General features: G+C 42.4%; 1 protein-coding gene across 1 annotated transcript; it reads right to left on the bottom strand.

Moving 5' to 3' along the window:
- On the bottom strand, window positions 1–4,358 carry LOC123167616 (RNA demethylase ALKBH9B; the record flags this gene model as incomplete). Its single annotated transcript, XM_044585455.1, is given in 6 exon segments — window positions 1–322; window positions 405–476; window positions 1,056–1,366; window positions 1,467–1,552; window positions 3,374–3,886; window positions 4,022–4,358. Coding segments are annotated over 6 exon segments (1,500 nt in total), but the record flags the coding sequence as incomplete, so codon positions are not given.
- Window positions 4,359–13,141: the final 8,783 nt, after the last annotated feature.

The raw sequence follows: 13,141 nt of genomic DNA, 5'->3' as shown, positions 1-13,141 counted from the left end.
CCCAATGGAGTCCCTCTCTCTGTCAGAGCTCACACTGGAGATAGGGCTCTGTGGGTGCTGTGGAGGTTGGTCTCCAAGAATGCCCCCCCATCCAACCTTTCCAGCAGGTGTCGTTCTTCCTTTGGATTTCCTGCTTCTGGATGATCTGCTGCCTGGATCCCGAGTTTGTACGCCAAGCTGCTTCCCCTTGCCTTCATCCGAGGATCTGCTAGTTTCGGGTGCAGCTGGTGCTTCGAGAGGAGTGATGTTCAGCAGTTCAGGGTCATCCTTGAAACTGAACGGACGCTTTGCAGGATCCATTTTTCTGAAGGTAATGGATATCCTGTACATCAATCAGAGTTCCAGCATAATGTCAGAGGTGAACAAATCAAGTTCAGAAAAATAATGCAACATACAACTATAACCTTTTGGATGGTACCGCTGGAACACAATGCTTTGCAACATCAGCACCATTGCCATTTATGACGAGCACAGACCTGTGAATGTTCACATTTAGTGTTCAGCAAAGGAAGCAAAGAATGACAGCATAAAACTACAGAGATCACTGCACACATCACATACAATTCATGACACCCAGGTAAAGAAACAAAGACAAGATAACAATAAAAAAGAAAATCACTAGAAAATGGCTCATAATCATTAGAAAATAGCTTATCTTGGCACAAACTTGAGATAACTTCAGATCAAAGCTAACAAGCTCAGCACCTCAATGTGCTATGCAGCAAGCAATATCATTTACATGTATCAAACGGACTTTGCATGATATTGGTATTCATATGAGATCAGAACTTCGGAATGTCAAAAAATAAAATAAAATCAAAACTATCCACACATGTACAGTCAAGATGTCATGCAGTAAGCAAATGAATCAGACACGGTCTTTGAATTCATATGCAATCAAAATTCTCAAATCTCCAGGAATATAATCAATTCAGAGTTTCAGACCTATCCATACACTACATAATTAAGTGTGAATACTACATGCAAAAGGAAGTGTCAATTCTGCATGATATTCATAAGCATAGAGGAAAATCGAGAGAAGATAACCAACATACCCAACAGGCAGAGGAATTGCAAATGAGCCCGTAAATTCTCCAGGACCAGCGATTTTCAGACTAGACCCAAAAAGTATGTCGCATTCACTGAGGAATGAAACAGTACAAAATGGTCGAACAAAATCATGGCTGTCTATATGTGGTGGAATGCAATCTCCAGGGTCATACATGTTGACAATGCAACTGTCTGGCACACAATCCGTTGGCAGAATACGCCACCTTACCAATCTCTTGATCATGACCTTAAATAGTTCAGGGATCGGATCAGAAACAAAAGTTCGAATGATGCCTGGTGGATTTCCTTTCCTGTCCTGCCATTAGAAATTTCACCTTGAGATAGATCTATGAATAGGCTTCACAAATGTTGAAATGTAGCTTACAAGAAGATGGAATTAAGAATAAGGTAAGTACCGTAGCATAGTTATAACAGCATCCAAATTGAATTGTTACCCGCCCTTTACCACGCATCCATTTCTCAGGTTCTGTATATGTACGATCTGACAAGGGGGGAATATTTGTTGTAAGGTTTAGCCACAGAAAGTAAAGAAAAAACTGTTGGGGGGGATGCAATTAGAACTTGCTGAAACATAAATGAAGAAATAAACATTATTAGCATTGCATTAGAAATACAAAAGTAACATGTTCTCAAAAATCACTTTAACAGTTAGGCAATTAATTATTATTATTTTCATAAAATTTGCTAAGTAGAAACTACATAATGAAATTGGAAAACCTTAAAGAAGATACCACTAGTAACAAGAAGAACACAGAATAGATGTAAGGTGAATCAGGAAAAGTTGCATTCATTACATTTCTGCCAGTTTTTGGTTATACGTTACAGGGTTCATGCCAGGGGATGTGCACGCGGGTTACAATGGCCATCAACTTTGGTATGGAAGTGGGGGTATAGTAGGTTCACTAGCACCTTGGACCCTTGAGGTGTACTGGTGCACTAGGCTATGGGAAATTCTAGTACAGCAGCTAATGATCATAGGTGACACAAGGAGGACATGAGTACTTCATTGAATAGGTCATGCTAGAATGTGATACAGCAAAACAACTGTGAGAACAGCCCATTCTAAAATAGTTAAAATTAAAACAAAAGAGACGTGGATTCAAATACCAGAAGACAACCGAAAAGTATGTTCTTTTTAAAAAAGGAAAGTAGCGAGACAACAGCACATCTACACACTATTATTACTTCAGTCATGGTTATCATGGGATACAGGACTGTAAGAGTCACTAGACATGCAAGCATGCTATGTTATTCATGCTTACAAATGATAATTTGTAGCAGTGTCAGTACTCATTATATGAGAACAGAAACAATGAAGCCAAAATCATCAGAGAGAATTGCACAAAAGATACAGAAACAGACACCCTAAGATTTATGTGAATGGAGGCATCACAATATCAGAAGTATGTGAGCAAATTAAATAGATACTCCCTCTGTAAAGAAATATAAGAGTGTTTAGTGATCTAAACGCTCTTATATTTACAGAGGGAGTAGGTGCCAAAAGATGGGGATTTTTTTATGTACATTACTATTCACTAGATTTCTCCATAATATACTTCCAGTTATCTAGAGTTGGCATTATATGGTATTTTAGTCTATTACTGGCTCCTACCATGAAAGCACAGGCAAAAATTACCAAATACCAATTTATCTTCCTCATCAAGTTTGATTGATTACAGTCAAGCAAAGCTGAATCTGATATAGTTTTCATAGATCTGGTAATCTAACATATGACTAAGAAAAGTTTCCAACTTTGGGTCAAGATCCCATATATAGTTAACATAACAAATGTAAATCTATGAAACTTCGGGTCAAGATCCCATACAGTTAACATAACAAATGTAAATCTGAAAGTCATAGCTCCCAAAATAGATGTTCTAGTCACTTCCTTGATGGAGAAATTAATAGCTCCCACAAGAAATAAAAGACAGAGAGACGAAGAAAAAATTTCTACACAACAGAGCTACTCTATCCATATAGAGACCTTCCTACGCTGACCTAAAATCAGAATAAGTCCCATAGTCCATACTCAACTTAACCGAAAGTCACACACACCTCCATAAACCATAGTCCATACCCCGGGCACTACGGCCTTAGTACCAGTCATGTAACTGAACTTGAAACACATCATCTCCGATACAGCTACAAGACCAGGCACGAACTTGCATCCTCCTGAACTAATACCGACCTCTCTACGCAACCCTAGAAGCAAACAATTTTCTGGATTCTACACAATAGAAATACGGCCTAGTATACCGAACTGAGAACACTCCATTGATGAAAGCCAATATGTAAGGCTCACCTCCAAGCTCCCCGCGCTTTCCCATCTCCTGCAGGCCGTAGACGCAGTCGACGATGCGCTTCTGCTCGGCGGTGCTGAACACGCCGGCGTGGAGCTCCAGGCCGGCGAGGATGTTGACGAGCTGGCCCTTGACCCTCTCGAGGCATATGAAGTCGTCCTTCCGCAGCACGTTCCGGAACCGATGCAGCTCCCGCTGCTCCCTCGTCAGCCTCGCCCTCGGCCTCCCCGCCCCGCCGGCCTCCTCCTCCTCCCCCTCCTCCCCGTCGTCGTCGGCGGCCGCCGCGGCCGCGTCCTCCTCCGCCGCGGCGGCGGCGAGCTCGTCCTCCTGCGCCATGTCCGCCCACGACATCCGGGGCTTCTCCGCCTCCGCCTGCTGCCGCTGCGGGGGCGGGGGCGGCGGATCCGAGTCCCACCCGCTGGGCTCGAACGGGAGATGCCGCGGGGCGGCCGGATCCGAGTCCCACCCCGTGGCGACGACCCTCTCGACCGGCGGCGGCGGCGCCGGCTCCTCCGCTGCAAGAAAAAGTTAGGTGGGGGACGTGAGACGCGAGCGCCCAACCCAGCAAGAACCCTAGCAAAAACGGCCCTTTTCCTTCCCTTCCCCCCAGGCGCGGCGGGCGGGCGGCGGGCGGCGGGCGTCATCATTACCTCGCGGCGGGGGCGGCGGCGGCGGGGGGAGGAGGGAGGCGACGCGGCCGCGGAGCGAGCCGACGCAGGAGGGGCAGAGGCCCGCGGAGAGGAAGGGGAGCCAGGTGGTGAGGAACTCCCCGGCGATGGCGAGCTCGTCGGCGTCGTACTGCCCCCGCACGAGCTCCATCGGGTCGGCGCCGTCGCCGGCGGCCATGGATGCCGTCGTCTCGCGGCTGGCTGGCTGGCTGTGGCTGGCGCGTGGGGCCGCTCCTCCTCACTCTCCTCCGCCTCGGTCTGCAATTCTTTCGCCCTTGGGGGAGGTTTTGGGCCGCGCTTCCCACGCGGCGACTCCTGCGGATGGCTTCCAAAGAAAACCTCCGGCGGGGTAGGGTAGGGTAGGGGTGCGATGGGCCGGGCTCAGACGATCCTGGCCGTCTGTTGGAGTGTTGGATGGCCTGGATCGGGAGATGCTGTGGGTGGGACGGGGGAGGGGGGATGATGGTTTAAGTTGCCGCTCTATGATTGGTTGGTGATTTGATAGTTTTAGGTGTGGTTGAGCATCTCATATGTCTACTAAGTTTTTTCACTGTAGGTGTGCTTTGATATTTTTGGCTTTCACTGGGTTGTGTGTCGTTGGCATAGTTACTAGGGGTTTGGTTCCGGTTTAAATTGCGCATCGGTTCTTCGTGAATGGAGTATAATGGATTGATTGTCATTTTTATTTTTGAATAGGTCATGGGTCATTTAGGCCGTCCTTGGTGCTGTCCGAAAGCGATTCGGAAGAGTTTTGGAGTCGGTTGCCTAGTTTCATAGTACATTGGAGAGATCAACTCGAAGAGGGGAAAAAAATCTTAAGGTCGAACGAACGAGTTACTTTGATTCCAAACCAACATAAGAGGAAAAATATTGCTTGCTCTAACTGCCCGCGCCCTTCTCCCTCGATGACGCTCTCTCCCTTTTGTTCTTTTCTCCATTGTTGACAACAAGCACAGGCATGGTGTTTAGAAGTTAAACCGTATTAATGGAAGGGGAAATAGTACATATATAGCCACTGACCAGCCAATGTATGAAGGGATTTGGTTCTAGTTTAAATTGTGCTTCGGTTCTTCGTGAATGGAACATAGTGGATTGATCGCATTTTTTATTTTAAATAGGTCATGGGTCATTTAGCCCATCTTGGTGTTGTCCGAAAGCGATTCAGAAGAGTTTCAAAGTTGGTTGCCTAGTTTCATACATAGGAGAGATCAACTCGAAGAGGGAGAAAAATCTTAAGGTTGAACCAACGAGTTGCTTTGATTCCAAACCAACATAAGAGGAAAGATATTGCGTGCTCCAACTGCACGCGCTCTTCTCCCTCGATGACGCTCTCCCCCTTTTGTTCTTTTCTCCATTGTTGACAACAAGCGCAAGCATGGTGTTTAGAAGTTAGACCGTATTAATGGAACGAAATAGTACACATAGCCGTTGACCAACCAATGTATGAAGGGGTTTGGTTCTAGTTTAAATAGTGCTTCTGTTCTTCGTGAATGGAACATAGTGGATTGATCGTCCTTTTTATTTTGAATAGGTCATGGGTCATTTAGGCCATCCTTGGTGCTGTCCGAAAGCGACTCGGAAGAGTTTTGGAGTCGTTTGCCTAGTTTCATACATTGGAGAGATCAACTCGAAGAGGGAAAAAAATCTTAAGGTTGAACCAACGAGTTGCTTTGATTCCAAACCAACATAATAGGAAAGATATTGCTTGCTCCAACCACCTGCCTGAAGGAAATATGCCCTAGAGGCAATAATAAAGTTGTTATTTATATTTCCTTATATCATGATAAATGTTTATTATTCATGCTAGAATTGTATTAACCGGAAACTTAGTACGTGTGTGAATACATAGACAAACAAAGTGTCACTAGTATGCCTCTACTTGACTAGCTCGTTGAATCAAAGATGGTTAAGTTTCCTAGCCATAGACATGAGTTGTCATTTGATTAACGGGATCACATAATTAGAGAATGATGTGATTGACTTGACCCATTCCGTTAGCTTAGCATTTGATCGTTTAGTATATTGCTATTGCTTTCTTCATGACTTATACATGTTCCTATGACTATGAGATTATGCAACTCCCGAATATCGGAGGAACACTTTGTGTGCTACCAAACGTCACAACGTAACTGGGTGATTATAAAGGTGCTCTATAGGTGTCTCTGATGGTACTTGTTGAGTTGGCATAGATCGAGATTAGGATTTGTCACTCCAATTGTCGGAGAGGTATCTCTGGGCCCTCTCGGTAATGCACATCACTATAAGCCTTGCAAACAATATGACTAATGAGTTTGTTGCGGGATGATGCATTACGGAATGAGTAAAGAGACTTGTGGGTAACGAGATTGAACTAGGTATTGAGATACCGACGATCGAATCTCGGGCAAGTAACATACCGATGACAAAGGGAACAACATATGTTGTTATGCGGTTTGACTGATAAAGATCTTCGTAGAATATGTACGAGCCAATATGAGCATCCAGGTTCCGCTATTGGTTATTGACCGGAGACATGTCTCGGTCATATCTACATAGTTCTCGAACCCGTAGGGTCCGCACGCTTAACGTTCGGTGACGATCGGTATTATGAGTTTATGTTTTTTGATGTACCGAAGATAGTTCGGAGTCCCGAATGTGATCACGGACATGACGAGGAGTCTTGAAATGGTCGAGACATAAAGATTGATATATTGGACGACTATATTCGGACACCGGATATTTATCGGAGTGCCGGGGGTTATCGGAACCCCCGGGGGAACTAATGGGCCAACATGGGCCTTGTGTGAGAGAGAGGAGAGGGCCTAGGGCTGGCCACCCCCCCCTTGGGAGTCCGGATTGACAAGGAGGGGGCCCCTCTTTCCTCCCTCTCTCCCTCTCCTTCCTTCCCCCTTCCTCCTTCCTAGTTGGACTTGGAAAGGGGAGTCCTACTCCCACTAGGAGGACTCCCCCCTCTCCTTGGCGCGCCACAAGGTCGGCCGGCCTCCCCCTTGCTCCTTTATATACGGGGGCAGGGGCACCCTAGAACACACAAGTTGATTGTTCCAAGCCGTGTGCGGTGCCCCCCTCCACCATATTCCACCTCGGTCATATCGTTGCAGTGCTTAGGCGAAGCCCTGCGCCGGTAGCTTCATCATCACCGTCATCACGCCGTCGTGCTGACGAAGCTCTCCCTCGACACTCTGCTGGATCGTGAGTTCGTGGGACGTCACCGAGCTGAACGTGTGCAGATCGCGGAGGTGCCGTACGTTTGTACTAGGATCGGTCGATCGTGAAGACGTACGACTACATCAACTGCGTTGTCATAATGATACGTCTCCAACGTATCTATAATTTTTTATTGTTCCATGCTATATTATATTCTGTTTTGGATGTTTAATGGGCTTTATTATACACTTTTATACTATTTTTGGGACTAACCTATTAACCGGAGGCCCAGCCCAGAATTGCAGTTTTTTGCCTATTTCAGAGTTTCGCGGAAAAAGAATATCAAACGGAGTCCAAACGGAATGAAACCTTCGGGAACGTGATTTTTGGAACAAACGTGATCCAGAGGACTTGGACCCTATGCCAAGAAAGCAACCAGGAGGGCACGAGGTAGGGGGCGCGCCTACCCCCCTGGGCGCGCCCTCCACCCTCGTGGGGCCCATGTTGCTCCACCGACGTACTTCTTCCTCCTATATATACCTACGTACCCCCAAACTACCAGAAACGGAGCCAAAAACCTAATTCCACCGCCGCAACCTTCTGTACTCGTGAGATCCCATCTTGGGGCCTTTTCCGGCGCTCCGCCGGAGGGGGCATCGATCACAGAGGGCTTCTACATCAACATCATAGCCTCTCCCATGATGTGTGAGTAGTTTACCTCAGACCTTCGGGTCCATAGTTATTAGCTAGATGGCTTCTTCTCTCTCTTTGGATATCAATACAAAGTTCTCCACGATTCTCGTGGAGATCTATTCGATGTAATCTTCTTTTGCGGTGTGTTTGTTGAGACCGATGAATTGTGGGTTTATGATCAAGTTTATCTATGAACAATTTTGAATCTTCTCTGAATTCTTTTATGTATGATTGGTTATCTTTGCAAGTCTCTTCGAATTATCAGTTTGGTTTGGCCTACTAGATTGATATTTCTTGCAATGGGAGAAGTGCTTAGCTTTGGGTTCAATCTTGCGGTGTCCTTTCCCAGTGACAGCAGGGGCAGCAAGGCACGTATTGTATTGTTGCCATCGAGGATAACAAGATGGGGTTTATATCATATTGCATGAATTTATCCCTCTACATCATGGCATCTTACTTAAAGCGTTACTCTGTTCTTTTGAACTTAATACTCTAGATGTATGCTGGATAGCGGTCGATGTGTGGAGTAATAGTAGTAGATGCAGGCAGGAGTCGGTCTACTTGTCACGGACGTGATGCCTATATACATGATCATACCTAGATATTCTCATAACTATGCTCAATTCTATCAATTGCTCAACAGTAATTCGTTCACCCACCGTAATACTTATGCTCTTGAGAGAAGCCACTAGTGAAACCTATGGCCCTCGGGTCTATTTTCGATCATATTAATCTTCCGACACTTAGTTATTTTTATTGCCTTTTATTTTACTTTGCATCTTTATTATAAAAATACCAAAAATATTATCTTATCATATCTATCAGATCTCACTTTCGTAAGTGATCGTGAAGGGATTGACAACCCCTTTATTGCGTTGGTTGCGAGGATCTTATTTGTTTGTGTAGGTGCGAGGGACTCGTGCGTGGCCTCCTACTGGATTGATACCTTGGTTCTCAAAAATTGAGGGAAATACTTACGCTACTTTGCTGCATCACCCTTTTCTCTTCAAGGGAAAACCAACGCAGTGCTCAAGAGGTAGCAAGAAGGATTTCTGGCACCGTTGCCGGGGAGTCTACGCAAAAGTCAACATACCAAGCACCCATCACAAACTCTTATCTCCCACATTACATTATTTGCCATTTTCCTCTCGTTTTCCTTTCCCCCACTTCACCCTTGCCGTTTTATTCGCCCTCTCTTTTCCGTTCGCCTCTTTTTCGCTCGCTTCTTGTTTGCTCATGTGTTGGATTGCTTGCTTGTCACGATGGCTCAAGATAATACTAAATTGTGTGACTTTACCAATACCAACAACAATGATTTTCTTAGCACTCTGATTGCTCCTCTTACCGATACTGAATCTTGTGAAATTAATGCTGCTTTGTTGAATCTTGTTATGAAAGATCAATTCGCTGGCCTTCCTAGTGAAGATGCCGCTACCCATCTAAATAGCTTCGTTGATTTGTGTGATATGCAAAAGAAGAAAGATGTGGACAATGATATTGTTAAATTGAAGTTATTTCCTTTTTCGCTTAGAGATCGTGCTAAAGCTTGGTTTTTGTCTTTACCTAAAAATAGTATTGATTCATGGAATAAGTGCAAAGATGCTTTTATCTCTAAGTATTTTCCTCCCGCTAAGATCATCTCTCTTAGAAACGATATTATGAATTTTAAGCAACTTGGTCATGAACATGTTGCCCAAGCTTGGGAGAGGATGAAATTAATGATACGGAATTGCCCTACACATGGTTTAAATCTTTGGATGATCATACAAAAATTTTATGCCGGATTGAATTTTGCTTCTAGAAATCTTTTAGATTCGGCCGCGGGAGGCACTTTTATGGAAATCACTTTAGGAGAAGCTACTAAACTCCTAGATAATATTATGGTTAATTATTCTCAATGGCACACTGAAAGATCTACTAATAAAAAAGTGCATGCGATAGAAGAAATTAATGTTTTAAGTGGAAAGATGGATGAAATTATGAAACTATTTGCTAATAAAAGTGTTTCTTCTGATCCTAATGATATGCCTTTGTCTACTTTGATTGAGAATAATAATGAATCTATGGATGTGAATTTTGTTGGTAGGAATAATTTTGGTAACAACGCGTATAGAGGAAACTTTAATCCTAGGCCGTTTACTAGTAATTCCTCTAATAATTATGGTAATTCCTACAACAACTCTTATGGAAATTTTAATAAGATGACCTCTGAATTTGAAACTAGTGTTAAAGAATTTATGAATTCACAAAAGAATTTCAATGCTTTGCTTGAAGAAAAATTGCTCAAGGTTGATGAATTGGCTAGGAACATTGATAGAATTTCTCTTTATGTTGATTCTTTGAAACTTAGATCTATTCCACCTAAGCATGAGATCAATGAGTCTCTCAAAGCCATGAGAATTTCCGTTGATGAGTGCAAAGAAAGAACCACTAGGATGCGTGCTAAGAAAGATTGCTTTATGAAAGCGTGGTCTTCTAGTTTCTATGAAAATAAAGATGAAGATCTAAAAGTTATTGATGTGTCCCCTATTAAATCTTTGTTTTGCAATATGAATCTTGATAATGATGGGACTGAATATGGTCCACCTTTACCTAGAAGGTGTTCCAAAAATTCAGAGTTTTTAGATCTTGATGCTAAAATTTGTAAAAGTGGGATTGAAGAGGTTAAAACTTTAGATATCGATAAACCCACTATTGTGGATTTCAAGGAATTTAATTATGATAATTGCTCTTTGATAGATTGTATTTCCTTGTTGCAATCCGTGCTAAATTCTCCACATGCTTATAGTCAAAATAAAGCTTTTACTAAACATATCGTTGATGCTTTGATGCAATCTTATGAAGAAAAACTTGAATTGGAAGTGTCTATCCCTAGAAAACTTTATGATGAGTGGGAACCTACTATTAAAATTAAAATTAAAGATCATGAATGCTATGCTTTGTGTGATTTGGGTGCTAGTGTTTCCACGATTCCAAAAACTTTGTGTGATTTGTTGGGTTTCCGCGAATTCGATGATTGCTCTTTAAACTTGCACCTTGCGGATTCCACTATTAAGAAACCTATGGGAAGAATTAATGATGTTCTTATTGTTACAAATAGGAACTATGTGCCCGTAGATTTTATTGTTCTTGATATAGATTGCAATCCTTCATGCCCTATTATTCTTGGTAGACCTTTCCTTAGAACGATTGGTGCAATTATTGATATGAAGGAAGGAAATATTAGATTCCAATTTCCGTTAAAGAAAGGCATGGAACACTTTCCTATAAAGAAAATTAAACTACCATATGAATCTATTATGAGAGCCACTTATGGATTGCCTACCAAAGATGGCAATACCTAGATATATCCTTGCTTTTATGCCTAGCTAGGGGCGTTAAACGATAGCGCTTGTTGGGAGGCAACCCAATTTTATTTATAGTTTTTTGCTTTTTGCTTCTGTTTAGGAATAAATCTTTGATCTAGCCTCTGGTTAGAGTTGTTTTTATGGTTTAATTAGTGTTTGTGCCAAGTTAAACCTATAGGATCTTCTTGGATGATAGTTATTTGATCTTGCTGAAAATTCCAGAAACTTTCTGTTCACAAAAACAATTGTTAAAAATCACTAGAACGTGATAAAATATTGATTCCAATTGCTTCTGATCAATAAACAAATTTTATAGGTCGTCCTATTTTGGTAGATTTTTTGGAGTTCCAGAAGTTTGCGTTAGTTACAGATTACTACAGACTGTTCTGTTTTTGACAGATTCTGTTTTTCGTGTGTTGTTTGCTTATTTTGATGAATCTATGGCTAGTAAAAGAGTTTATAAACCATAGAGAAGTTGGAATACAGTAGGTTTAACACCAATATAAATAAAGAATGAGTTCATTACAGTACCTTGAAGTGGTGTTTTGTTTTCTTTCGCTAACGGAGCTCACGAGATTTTCTGTTAAGTTTTGTGTTGTGAAGTTTTCATGTTTTGGGTAAAAGTTTTGATGGATTATGGAACAAGGAGTGGAAAGAGCCTAAGCTTGGGGATGCCCATGGCACCCCAAGATAATCTAAGGACACCAAAAATCCAAAGCTTGGGGATGCCCCGGAAGGCATCCCCTCTTTTGTCTACTTCCATCGGTAACTTTACTTGGAGCTATATTTTTATTTGATATGTGTTTTGCTTGGAGCGTCTTGTATGATTTGAGTCTTTGCTTTTTAGTTTACCACAATCATCCTTGCTTTACACACCTTTTGAGAGAGACACACATAAATTGGAATTTATTAGAATACTCTATGTGCTTCACTTATATCTTTTGAGCTAAATAGTTTTTGCTCTAGTGCTTCACTTATATCTTTTAGAGCACGGTGGTGGATTTGTTTTATAGAAACTATCGATCTCTCATGCTTCACTTATATTATTTTGAGAGTCTTAAAACAGCATGGCAATTTGCTTTAATTATAATATCATGAGAAATTTGATGCTTGATAATTGTTTTGAGATATAAATGTGGTAATATCATAGTTGTGCTAGTTGATTAATTGTGAAATTGAGAAATACTTGTGTTGGAGTTTGTGATTCCCGTAGCACGCACGTATGGTGAACCGTTATGTAACGAAGTCGGAGCATGAGGTATTTATTGATTGTCATTCTTTGTGTGGCGGTCGGGATCGCGCGATGGTTAACTCCTACCAACCCTTCCCCTAGGAGCATGCGTAGTAGTACTTTGCTTCGAGGGCTAATAAATTTTTGCAATAAGTATATGAGTTCTTTATGACTAATGTGAGTCCATGGATTATACGCACACTTACCTTTCCGTAATTTTCTAGCCTCTTCGGTACCGTGCATTGCCCTTTCTCACCTTGAGAGTTGGTGCAAACTTCGCCGGTGCATCCAAACCCCGTGATATGATACGCTCTATCACACATAAACCTCCTTGTATCTTCCTCAAAACAGCCACCATACCTACCTATTATGGCATTTCCATAGCCATTCTGAGATATATTGCCATGCAACTTTCCACCATTTTGTTTAAATGACACGCTCCATCATTTGTCATATTGCTTTGCATGATCATGTAGTTGACATTGTATTTGTGGCAAAGCCACCGTTCATAATTCTTTCATACATGTCACTCTTGATTCATTGCATATCCCGGTACACCGCCGGAGGCATCCACATAGAGTCATATTTTGTTCTAAGTATTGAGTTGTAATTCATGAGTTGTAAGTAAATAAAAGTGTGATGATCATCATCATTAGAGCATTGTCCCAAGTGAGTAAAGGATGATGG

The sequence above is a fragment of the Triticum aestivum genome, chromosome 7D, assembly GCF_018294505.1.
Source record: "Triticum aestivum cultivar Chinese Spring chromosome 7D, IWGSC CS RefSeq v2.1, whole genome shotgun sequence".
Lineage (NCBI taxonomy): Eukaryota > Viridiplantae > Streptophyta > Magnoliopsida > Poales > Poaceae > Triticum > Triticum aestivum.
The sequence above is the reverse complement of the archived record's forward strand: the minus strand, read 5'-3'. Positions and strand labels throughout refer to the sequence as shown.